This window comes from Mastigoproctus giganteus, chromosome 14, assembly GCF_048544385.1.
Source record: "Mastigoproctus giganteus isolate SK-2022 chromosome 14, ASM4854438v1, whole genome shotgun sequence".
Classification (NCBI taxonomy): domain Eukaryota; kingdom Metazoa; phylum Arthropoda; class Arachnida; order Uropygi; family Thelyphonidae; genus Mastigoproctus; species Mastigoproctus giganteus.
The window spans coordinates 11799475-11812145 of NC_143588.1; the positions used below are offsets into that span (position 1 = coordinate 11799475).

Genomic DNA, 12671 nt, shown 5'->3' on the forward strand with positions numbered 1-12671 from the left:
TTGTTTGGATATCAGAGACGTGATGTCACACAGATATAAGGAATGCAGAAATGGAATTTGGGGAGTACAATGTGTACAGGAAAGATAGACAGGATAGGAAGGGAGCAGGGGCTATGCTATTAGTTAAAAAACACAAATTCCAAGGAAGTACAGCCAGTCGACACGGCTGTACAGTGCAGTGTCGAGTCAGTTTGGTGTGACGTAAGCACTGGGAAATCAAAATTGTGAGTAGGTGTGTGCTATAGGCCTAATGACTCTGATATAATAAACAACTGTACAAGGAAATAGAGTGGGCCAGTAAATCAGAAAGTGTTATAATGGAGGATTTTAATTTCCCAGATATTGACTGGAATTTGTGGATTGATCGCTCACACACTAGCAAGGCTTTTGTGGATTTATTGGATGTTTGTTTTCTACAGCAGCGTGTTCGGGAGGCAACTAGAGGGAGTAATAGTGTTGATCTGATTATCAGTAGTGATTCTTCATGCATTAAGAATCTGCAGATAAAGGAACCACTAAGTGGCAGTGATCACAGTGTGCTGAAGTGGGATTTACTCAAAGAGGTATCTATCATCAGGGGTAAAGGGAAGGGTTTTTGCTTTTGTAAAGGCAACTACGTAGGTCTGAGACAGTATTTAAATTCTATACGGTGGGGCCAACTGATGATGTTACCAACAGCAAGTTCAAAATGGAAAGCATTCAAAGACTTAATCTTGGAAGCTACTAAGCTTTTCATACCAACTAAAGAAATATTGTTCAAGGTTTAGGCCTAAATGGATGTCGGATGAACTAATGAGACATGTGGCAGAGAAGTAAATGCATGGAATACATATAAATTAAAGGGTGACACTGAAGCCTATGATAGATATAAGCTGGTCTGTAACCAAGTCACAAAGGAGGTGAGACAGGCAAAGGCAGATTACAAGAAATCTTTTGCAAAGGATGCAAAGAAAAACAGCCAAGAGTTCTTTACTTATATAATATCTAGAAGGAAGGGGATGAATCAGATTAGGCCATTGGACATTGATGGTTCAACTGTTCATGATCCTTCTCAGGTAGTTAACAAACTAAATGGGTATTTTGCAACTACATTCACACATGAGGAGTTCAGGGAGGGGAATGCCAGAGGTGAATTAAACTCTGGCAGTGAGCAAGATGATTTAGTAATAACTGAGAGCAAAGTGGAGGAGAAATTGTTGAAGATAAACATAAGAAAGGCACCTGGGGTGGATGGAATCTATCCAGTTATATTAAAGGAGGCAGCAAAGGAAATAAGCAAACCATTAGCCATAATTATGAGAGCTTCCTTTGGACTCAGGGGAGGTACCCATGGACTGGAGAACTGCAAATATGACCCCAATTCACGAATGGATCAAAGGGCGACACAAGTAATTACAGACCTGTTACTTTAACTTCTGTTCCAGGGAAATTGACGGAGGCACTGGTTGAAAAAGCATTGCAGGATCGTCTAGACAAGGCTTCAGTTATAGCTTGGACACAGCATGGTTTTGTTAAGGGGAAGTCTTGTCTGACCAATTTGATTGGATACTATGATGTGGCTACAAAGGAACTGGATGCAGCGAATAAGTTTGATATCATATATTTGGATCTTAGAAAGGCTTTTGATGCTTAAAATTGTTATCTTTATCATATTGTTGCACATGGACGACTGCTTCACAAATTGGAGCAGTGTGGCACTGGAGGCAAATTGCTGCTATGGATAAAGGGATGGTTATGAAAATTTTATTTTGTTTCTCAGAGCAAACTAAACTAGAATTACAATTAATAAGCTTTCGGCTGGAAGGTAGCCCTCTTCAGATTGAATACATGAATGGCAGTTGGAATAGAGATGTGCACTGCCAGGATGGTGCGTGAGGCGCGTGGTTAATTGTTTGTTGATGTTTGTGGCTGTGACCTATGGTGGTGACGTGGCCAGCGTTTGTCTATGGATAGAATTACTGCCTCTGTGATGGGGTTAACTTGGCAACCACTGTTCCTGTTCAAAGAGGAACAGGAACTGTTTCTGTTCCAACCTCCCCTGGTTGAAATTGTTAAATATAAAATGCTCGGATGCCTCTTTGAACAGGAACAGTGGTTGCCAAGTTAACCCCATCACAGAGGCAGTAATTCTATCCATAGACAAACGCTGGCCACATCACCACCATATGTCACAGCCACAAACATCAACAAACAATTAACCACGCACCTCATGCACCATCCTGGCAGTGCACATCTCTATTCCAACTGCCATTCATGTATTCAATCTGAAGAAGGCTGCCTCCCAGCTGAAAGCTTATTAATTGTAATTCTAGTTTAGTTTGCTCTGAGAAACAAAATAAAATTTTCGTAATGAATCCAGAGCACGTAGGCCTTTTTTACTAAAGGGATGGTTGAGTGGGAGAAGACGGAGAGTGGTAATCAATGGACACTGCTCTTTGTGGAGTAATGTTATTAGTGGAGTCCTAAGGGCTTCAGTGTTGGGTCCATTGCTGTTTTCTTTATTTATTAATGATACTCATGATGGTATTTCAGGCTTAATGTCCAAGTTTTCAGACGATACAAAGGTTGGAAGGATTGTTAATGATGTTAATGACAGTATGCTGCTGCTACGGATCTAAAAAAGTTGAGCAGGTGGGCTGAGAGGTGGCAACTGAAATTTAACATTGACAAATGTAAAGTATAGCCAAGCCTCACATAACACAATTTCAATTGACGCACTTTCAGTTACCGCTGTTTGAAAAAATTATACCACTTTTCACTTTACACGATGAAAATTTCCAGTTAATGCGATCTTTTTTCTTTCTTTTTTTACGTGATAGATGAAAAAGATTTGAATCGCACGTTAAGCTTACCGTGTGTCGGATGGGCAATAAACAAATGTTTGTCTGCTGCCCGCCTCAGTGTGTTCCATCAACTATCGGAAGAAGATGTGTTACTTGATTGTCTCCTGCTAATAAAACCAATGCAGACTTGCATTTAAAAATTCTAATTTTTAAATGAGCTAGATGAAAATGTTACCGCGAAGGAGATAACGGTAAAAGAACTAGATGAAACCTTTCTTAACGCGGAGAACCTCTGAGGTTCCCTGGGATATTTATTTCACCAGGGCCCAGAGAAGATTGTTGTCAGCTATTAAAAATTGATTGATGAAAAGAGAAAGTCAACACTGTTCAAATGACTCTATTAAAATATTTCCATAACAAATTGTTTCTTCACTGTGTATTTTATTTCAGAGGTTCCCAGACTTTCTTGGTTCACAGCACCCTTAGTGTGTCGGTAATTTTTTCACTGCTCACTGGGACGAAAAGAAATACCTAACAGTTCCGTTTATTAAGGTTGGATCTAAGTTAAACTTAGGTCCAAACACCTTAATAAATAACGTTGAAACTGTGAACTACCTCGAGCTAGTAGTTTGCACAGTGTCTGACAGATGTCGAGTATCACTGTGTTTCCCTAGAAAATTTAAAATATTCCTTGGCTCCCAGTTTTGGAACCGCTGTTTATGCAATAAACATGTAATTCCATAATTATTTTCATTAAAAAATAATTTAAAAGGTATTTTTAAAAGGTATAAAAGGTAGTTTTAAAAGGTTATTTAAAAGGTATCTTTAAAATTCTTTATGCACATTCCTGAAGGTCAAGGACCAATTATAATTTTTCCTATTGATTATTATATTCGATTAACGCGTTTCCATTTTGCGCGATGCTCTCGCATAACAAATTGATCACATTAATTGAAGTCAGCCTGTACTGCATATGGGAAACAGTAACCCCAGAGTAACGTATCAACTACGTAGTACTACACTGAGAGTGGTAGAGAATGAAAAGGACCTGGAGGTAATTGTGCAGGCAGATATGAAGTTTTCTGAACAGTGCAGACGGTCTACAAGAGTAGGTCATGGTGTCTCGCCAATAATATACAGGAATTTTTCTAGCATGGTTAAGGAGGTGATTATCCCCTTGTATAAGGCAATGGTTAGGCCACAGCTTGAGTAGTGTATACAGGTCTGGAGGCCTTATTTTAAGAAGGATGTGGAGCTGCTGGAGCGAGTGCAGAGAAGGGCAATACGATTAGTGAATCGAACAAAGGGTTGCTCTTATGAAGAAAGGCTTAAGTTTTGCAAATTACAGTCTGGAGACTAGGCACCTGCGAGGTGAACTGACAGGTGTATAAAGCCTTGAATGATTTGAGCATGCTCGGTGCTGAAGGGTTTCTTCCTCTTGCTCAGAATAATCGCCTGAGAGGGCATAAATTCAAATTGAGGAAAGACAGTTGTAAGATAGATGTGCAGAAGTTTGCTTTTAGCCAGCATATGATTGATTGCTGGAACAAACATCCATCTGTCGTTGTAGAAGTTGATAGCTTAAATAGATTCAAGGCAGAACTAGACTAACATCTGAAGCCAGTGGGTGGGTGAAATTAGATTTTTTTTTTTTTTGGCTGATGCTATATAAGCTTGCTTTCTTGCTTCATGTGCCTTTACTAATGCTAATGCTAAAAATTTACTGCTTTGAGGATATGATATCTCCACCCAGCTCTGAGGTGTTTGCTTGGACAAAGATCAGACCAAAAGATCAGATTTGCCCATTTTATTAAAAAAAATTTAGAACATTGGTTATCAGATACAGCAAGTATTTTCTAAATTGTTGCTACTTTTTCTTTCTCCAAACTGTCGCTACTGGTTCAAAACTGTAAGTAATTTTGCTGACATTTCCATAATACTATAACCTAAATGGAACAAGCTCTGCTGGTATCATCCCTCTATTGTATTTTATAATCATAAGACATTAAAATGGATAATATTAAATTGAAAGTTACCTTAAAATTGGATAGATATATACTAAAATCTTTTCTGATTGACCGCATCTATAAACATCAAAACAGGTGTAGAAGTCACATGTATCTTCACTGCTATCAATGGTTTGCACAGAACTCAAAATCTTTACTTCAGGTGCACTCTCAATTGCTTTCAATTCAAACTTTTGATGGTTGTGTTGATATATTTCCCATGGCCAGAAATAAGCAAGCACCACTGTTAAGATTCCTAATGGTATTAAAAATAAAGTACTACAGAGAACAGTGAATCGTCTCATTCTTGAAGTGTATCTTCCAGCAGTCATTTTTTATCTTTGAAGTGCTGCTTAAAACACTACCTCAGTTATGGATACTTCACATCCTGAAAGATAAAATGTTTAACTGAATTTTCTCTGCATACAAGTGACAAGAAAAATAACTTATCACTTAAAAATAAATTATCAGAAAAATAATAACAACAAATATGACAAAAAGAAATGTCAATCAATACAATGTTATACTGATTAAAAATATTCACTAGTAATATAAAATAATTATGCTAACATATTGTTACCTTTCTTTTATACTCATGCCAATAAATCAACATTTTTTCAGCACACTGTGTATAGGACTTGGCTCACTACTTTAAAATAAAAGAAAGGAGTGGAAATACATCATATGGAGAAAAATATGCTCTTTACCCAAATAAGGTAAAGGAAACCCAAATTAGACAGGACACCATGTACAAGTCCTGTACAAGCTTTCCTAAACAATGTGGAATGCATAAATTAAACCTTTGCTCTACCAATGAATTCTCATTTTTTTTTTTTAGTATTGCATCATACAATTCCAGATTTAGTAAAGGAAAATTGATGAAGATGCAACATAAGGGAGTTTCACTGTCAGTTTGCCTCAAGAAAAGAAAAGATGCTGGAAGTACCTTTGGACAGTGCAGTGTCGAGTCAGTTTGGTGTGAATAAGCATTGGGAGATCAAAATTGAGAGTAGGAGTGTGCTATAGGCCTAATGACTCTGATGAGTATAATAGGAAACTATACAGGGAAATACAGTGGACCAGTAAATCAGAGAGTCTTATAATGGGGGATTTTAATTTCCCAGATATTGACTGGAATTTGTGGGTTCGTCACTCACATACTAGCAAGGCTTTTGTGGATTTATTGGATGATTGTTTTCTACATCAGCATGTTCAGGAGGCAATTAGAGGGAGTAATACTCTTGATCTCATTATCAGTAGGGATTCTTCATGCATCAAGAATCTGCAGGTAAAGTAACCACTAGGTGTCAGTGATCACAGTGTGCTGAAGTGGGATTTACTCAAAGAGGTAACTACAATTAGGGGTAAAGGGAAGGGTTTTTGCTTTCATAAAGGCGACTATGATGGTCTGAGACAGTGTTTAAATTCTGTACAGTGGGGCCAACTGATGATGTTACCAACAGCAAACTCAAAATGGGAAGCATTCAAAGGAACCCGGGGTGGATGGGATCTATCCAGTTATATTAAAGGAGGCAGCAAAGGAAGTAAGCAAACCATTAGCTATAATTATGAGAGCTTCTTTGGACTCAGGGGAGGTACCCATAGACTGGAGATGTGCAAATGTGACTCCAATTCACAAAGGAGGATCAAAGGCCGACACAATTAATTATAGACCTGTGAGTTTAACTTCTGTTCCAGGAAAATTAATGGAGGCACTGGTTAAAGAAGCACTGCAGGATCATCTACACAAGACTTCAGTGATAGCTCGGACACAGCATGGTGTTGTTGTTAAGGGAAAGTCAGGCCTGACCAATTTGAATGGATACTATGATGCAGTCACAAAAGAACTGGATGCAGGGAATAACTTTGACATTATATATTTGGATTTTAGAAAGGCTTTTGATACTGTTGCACATGGAAGACTGCTGCACAAATTGGAGCAATGTGGCATTGGGGGCAAATTGCAGCTATGGATAAGGGGATGGTTGAGGGGGGAGAAGACAGAGAGTGGTAATCAATGGACACTGCTCATCGTGGACTAATGTTATTAGTGGAGTCCCTCAGGTTTCAGTGTTGGGTCCATTGTTGTTTTCTGTATATATAAATGATATTGATGATGGTATATCAAGCTTAATGTCCAAGTTTCCAGTTGATACAAAGGTTGGCAGGATTGTTAAGGACACTACTGACAGTATGTTGCTGCAACAGGATCTGGAAATTGAGCAGATGAGCTGAGAGGTGGCAAATGAAGTTTAACATTGACAAATGTAAAGTACTATATATGGGAAACAGTAACCCCTGAGTAACGTATCAACTCTGTGGTACTATACTGACAGTGATAGAGAATGAAAAGGACCTGGGGGTAATTGTGCAGGCAGATATGAAGTTTTCTGAGCAGTGCAGACAAGTTGCAAGAGTAGCTCATGGTGTCTTGTCAATGATATATACAGAAATTTTTCTAGCAGGGATAAGGAGGTGATTATTCCCTTGTATAAGGCAATGGTCAGGCCACACCTTAAGTACTGTATACAGGTCTGGAGGCCTCATTTCAAGAAGGATGTAGAGCTGCTGGAACGAGTACAGAGAAGGGTAACAAGATTAGTGAATGGAACAAAGGGTTGCTCTTACGAAGAAAGGTTTAAGTTGTGCAAATTACAGTGGAGACTAGGCACAGGCAAAGTGATCTGATAGAGGTGTGTAAAGCCTTGAATGGTTTGGGCATGCTCAATGCTGATGGGATTGTTCCTCTTGCTCAGAATAATCATCTGAGAGGGCATAAATTCAAATTGAGGAAAGACATGTAGGATAGATGTGCGGAAATTTGCCTTTAGCCAGTGGACAGTTGGTTGGTTGGTGGAACAGACTTCCATCCCTTGCTGTGGAAGTTGATAGCCTAAATAAATTTAAGGGTTAGCTGGACAGGTATTTCAAATGAATGGAGGGGTGAAATGGGAGTGGTTTTTTTTTTGGCTGATGCTGCATAAGCTTGGTTTCTTGCATCATATGCCTCTACTAATGCTAAGTACTTGTTTTGTGGAAAGTCAAATAAAAATAATTTGATTTGCAAAGGATATTAACATTGTAATAGTATGTTTAAAATACTGCTTCATGTGATTAGTTTCATCACAATTTTTTTAAAATGGTTATCTTTATCATAAATAAAAATTAGCTTCATTTTAGAATTATTATTACATTATTCATTTTAAATACATCATATATAAAAATTATATAAAAAAATTGCATAATTTTTGTATAATAAAAAAATTTTAAGCAAACTTCAAATAAATCAGGCAAGTAATTAATAATAATTCAGACACTGGAACAACGACTAAATTATCATTGATGTTTCATGAATAAAAAGTAGTACAAATTACTTAATATAACCATCGGCTTTTCTAGTAACCCGGTCACGTATTTACAGTACCGTACAGATAATTTAAAACATATACTGCCACTTCTTGGTTATCATCCCTGGCACATAGAGCTGGCCAGGGATTCACTATCTGCATACTGTAGCTTTTGATCCTGTTTCATAAAACATTGCTGTATAAACTGGAGTAATGTGGCATTAAATGCAGGTTATTGCTATAGATAACGGGATGGATAAGTAGAAGGCAGAGTAGTTATCAATGGACACTGCTCTTCGTGGACTAATATTATCAGTGGACTCCCAGGGTTCAGTGCTGGGCCCATTGTTGTTTTCAATATTTATTAACTGATATTGATGAAGGTATATTGGGCTTAATGTCAAAGTTCGCAGATGTTACAAAGGTTGGCAGGGTGGTTAACAACAATCATCAGGGTGAGCTACTGCAACAAGAGCTAGGAAAATTGAGTCGATGGGCTGAGAAATGGCAGTCAAACTTCAACAATGACAATTTGTCAAAGTTAAACTTCAACTACTATTTCTATATTTGAATATGCATAGCAGTAATCCCAGAGTAACTGATCAACTATGTGGTACTATGCTGAAGTTAGTGGAAAATGAAAAGACTTGGGGGGGTAATTGTGCAATCAGATATGAAATTCTCTGAGCAGTGCAGACATGCTGCCATGACAGCTCATGAGGTCTTGTCAATGATATACAGAAACTCTGCTAGCAGGGATAAGAAGGTGATTATCCCTTTGTACAAGTCCATGGCTAGGCTGCATCTTGAATATCGTATACAGGTCTGGAGGCCTCTCTTTAGGAAGTGATGTAGATCTGCTGGAATCTAGAGAAGGGCAACTAGATTGGTGAAGGGAACAAAAGGATGCTCTTACCTAGAAAGGCTTCAGTTCTGTGAATTGCAGCTTCTGGAGACTAGGAACCTGCGGGGTGATCTAATTGAGGTGTTTAAGGCCTTGAATGGATTGAGTAAGCTGAATGTGAATGGCATTCTTCCTCTTGCTGAGACTCCATACACAAGGGAGCATACATTTAAGTTGAGAAAAGACGGTTGCAGGATAGATGTGCGGAAGTTTGCTTTCAGCAAGTGGGTGGTTGATTGTTGGAACAGTCTTCCATCTGTTCTTGCAGAAGCAGATAGTTTTAATAAATTCAAGAAAGAACTAGACAAATTCTTGGAGGGTATGAATGGGAGAAGTGTGTTTTTTTTTTTTTTTTTTTTTGGCCAATGCTAAATAAGCTTGCATCATTTGCCACTACTACTACTACATACTGATAATACCAAATAAAGATAAATAAATAGAGAAAAATAGCAATACAAAAAGAGAAAAGGCAGTAGAAGAAGAAAGAAGTAGGAAAGAAAAAAAAACAAAACTTTGTAGAGGGCTTGAAGCAACAGCAATCAGTAAGTCTATGAATCCTGAAGTAAAAACTAAAAAGTCTATGTCCTGCTCCTAACCAACTGCAGCACATTCTGGAATGATGGACACAATGTGTTTTGAAAAAATGTGATGGAGAAATCACAGCTGAGCAGTTCACACAAGTAGGTTTCGTTTCCTATATGAGCATTCCTGATAAGTGCCTGCTCCTTTCACAATGAGAACAAACTATTTCTGTTACATAACAACCCCCCCCCCCATATGTCCATAGTGGACACTTGTAGCACGTAGTTAAATAATACCTCTTGAGCTTGTAACTTTTACAACTCCAGTAAATATGCTGAGAATGCTCTAGGAAATTCCTAACTAAAAGTGACAGTCAATATCTGATTTCTATTGTTATCATATCTACTAACTACTGAGAAACAAATTTTACTTTCTTTAGCAAACTCCTCCTCTTGAAAGCCGTACTAAGGTAAATTCCATTCATATAACTCCTTTATTAAGCTCTTCAATATCTCGATTCACATCAAAAATAATAATACAAGGTGGCCTCGAGGTCTTAGTCATAGAGAGGCCTAACTTTTTTAAATGTACATTGATTCAAGCAACTGAACATCCTTACAAGTACCAACCTCTGTGATTACCTGATTACCACTATACTCCTTAATCGTCCTGACTTTCAATGCATATAGTGATGACCTAGATTCCTACAACAGAATATAGTTAATTTCAGTGCTAAAACACGTTTTTCAGTACTTTCATCTTTACATACTTACATCCATAGTGGAAATAACTGCATTCCAAAAGTCATTACTGTGACTACATAAAGCCTCACTGAACAATTTTCTTGGTATACTGAGCTTGAGTCTCTTCAACAGCATACTCACTGATTTATATCAACAGCATACTCACTGATCTATATCAACAGCAAGCACTACAGTTGCCTTGCATCCTTTTAACAGTGTACTCACCTGATTTATATCAGCAGATGACTTTACAGTTGTCATGCACTCTTTCAATAGCTTCACTATTCTCTTCACAGAGTCAGCAAGAACCTCATTAGAATATTCTTAGACATTAAGCCTGATATGCATTAATCAATATCATTAATAAATATTGAAAATAACAATGAGTCCAGCATTAAACCCTGGGGCTCCACTAATAAAATTTGTCCAATAAAAGCAATACCCATTGATATTGCAGTAATTCCTTTATCCATTGCAGTAACTTGCCCTTAATACCACACTGCTCCAATTTTTACAGTATTCTTTTATGTGCAACAGTATCAAAAAACCTTTCTGAAATATAAATATATGATATCAAAGTTATTTTTGCATCCAGTTCCTTTGTTACTGAAAGATAGTATCCCATAAGATTGACCAGACAAAATTTCCTCTTAATAAATCTATGGTGGGACTGAAGTAAAACTGCAGTCCTATCTAGGCAGTACTTTATTACTTCTTTAACCAGTGACTCCATTATTATTTTCCCTGAAACAAAAGTTAAGCTAAGGTCTGAAATTACTCACTTCACACATTGATCGCCTTTGTGAATTGGAGATACATTTGCACAACACTAGTCCATATGGACCTCCCATGAATCCAAAGATGCTCTCATAATTATGGCTAAAAGTTTGCTTAAATATATTTTTAATGTATATTCTATTTTAAGTATATATTTAAATATATTTTTATATAAAAAATTATATATATATATATATCTTTTCTTTTTTTACCATATTCTTCGTTAATTAACATACTACATTGTGTTTTACAGAGATATTAAATAGGTTTAGTAGGGTTTGTTAGCTTCTTATTTTGAATTTAACTAGCGATTTTTGGAAGTTGTGACTCCCAGGTGTTGACGGCAACATTGTTGAACTAGCTGCCATATTGTAGTCAATAAAAAATAGTGTAACATATATATATCTCGAACTGATAGCATAAGGTATAAAGTAAAACTAGATAGCATAATACGAAGCACTCAATTAGGAATCTCTTAGCTTATTATAGTATTATCAATTAATCAAAAATATAATTAATCTTATTAAATTTCATTGTTTATTAAATTGTATTTAAATGGAAATCATGACCCAGACTAGAGCTGTGAAGCAAAGATCACAGACTAGTGAGAGTGCTGTGACTCGGGGGAGAAACGAAGGGAGCGATTCCCCAATGCATCACAGTCTCAAAAAATGTGCGAAATGTGAATTGTTTGCCGACCTTTCTAAAACAGGACATGATCTAGCTAAGGAGAATGCCTTTGTGTGTGATAGGTGTCTACAGTGTCAAGAAATTAGGCGGCAACTCGGCATTCTGATGGGCGTCTAATGAGAGCTTGAGGTGTAGGGTGAATGCCCTTGAAGAAATCAATACAAGGGGACATCAAGCTCTCAGCTTCCCAGCTCAATGGTAGAGCTTATTCCTGTGCATCAGGCAACACAGAGGCAATCACCAAGGCAGAATGTGCTGGTCCCAAAGGAACTAGTTATTGCTGGTGACTCTATTGTCAGGGAGAAGGGAAATATACTATGCAAGAAGGATAGGTGGAACAGGACCAGAGTATGTCTGACAGGGGCAAAAGTTGTTGACGTTGTAGAGCAGATATCATCTTTTAAGGGCACAAAAGGTGATATTGTTGTACACGTATCTGCAGATTTACTCAGCAAGTAAAGGCCAATGTTGAAAAAGAGTCACATTGTACTCCCCAAATTCCAATTCTGCACTGCTTATATCTGTGTGACACCATGTCTCTGATATTCCAACAATATCTGCCTTTGATGTCTGGACTAGCACTTCAAGCTCATTAAACAGTAGTAGTAGTAGTGGCATGTGATGCAAGAAAGCAAGTGTATGAGCTTATGCAGCATCAGCCAAAAAAAAAAAAAAAAAAAAAAATCACACCATTCCCTCCAAATGCCTGTCCAGTTCCTCCTTAAATTTATTTAACCTCAAGTAAATCTACATCCTTCCTAAAATGAGGCCTCCAGACCTGTACGCAGTACTCAAGGCATGGCCTGACCATTGCCTTATACAGAGGGACAATCACCTCCTTCTCCCTGCTAGCAAAATTCCTATATATCATTAACAAAACCCCATGACCTGCCCTGGCA

At 37.6% G+C, this 12671-nt stretch overlaps 1 protein-coding gene across 3 annotated transcripts in view; it reads right to left on the reverse strand.

Moving 5' to 3' along the window:
- The window catches only part of sotv (exostosin glycosyltransferase sotv), a 266617-nt gene that overhangs the window by 207739 nt on the left and 46207 nt on the right, over positions 1 to 12671 (reverse strand). For all 3 annotated transcript variants that reach the window (XM_090389106.1, XM_090389104.1, XM_090389105.1), the window contains exon 3: positions 4820 to 5177. In XM_090389106.1, the coding sequence (XP_090245232.1) occupies positions 4820 to 5121 (302 nt within the window). In that variant the 5' untranslated portion in view covers positions 5122 to 5177. The remainder of the gene's footprint in view (positions 1 to 4819; positions 5178 to 12671) is intronic.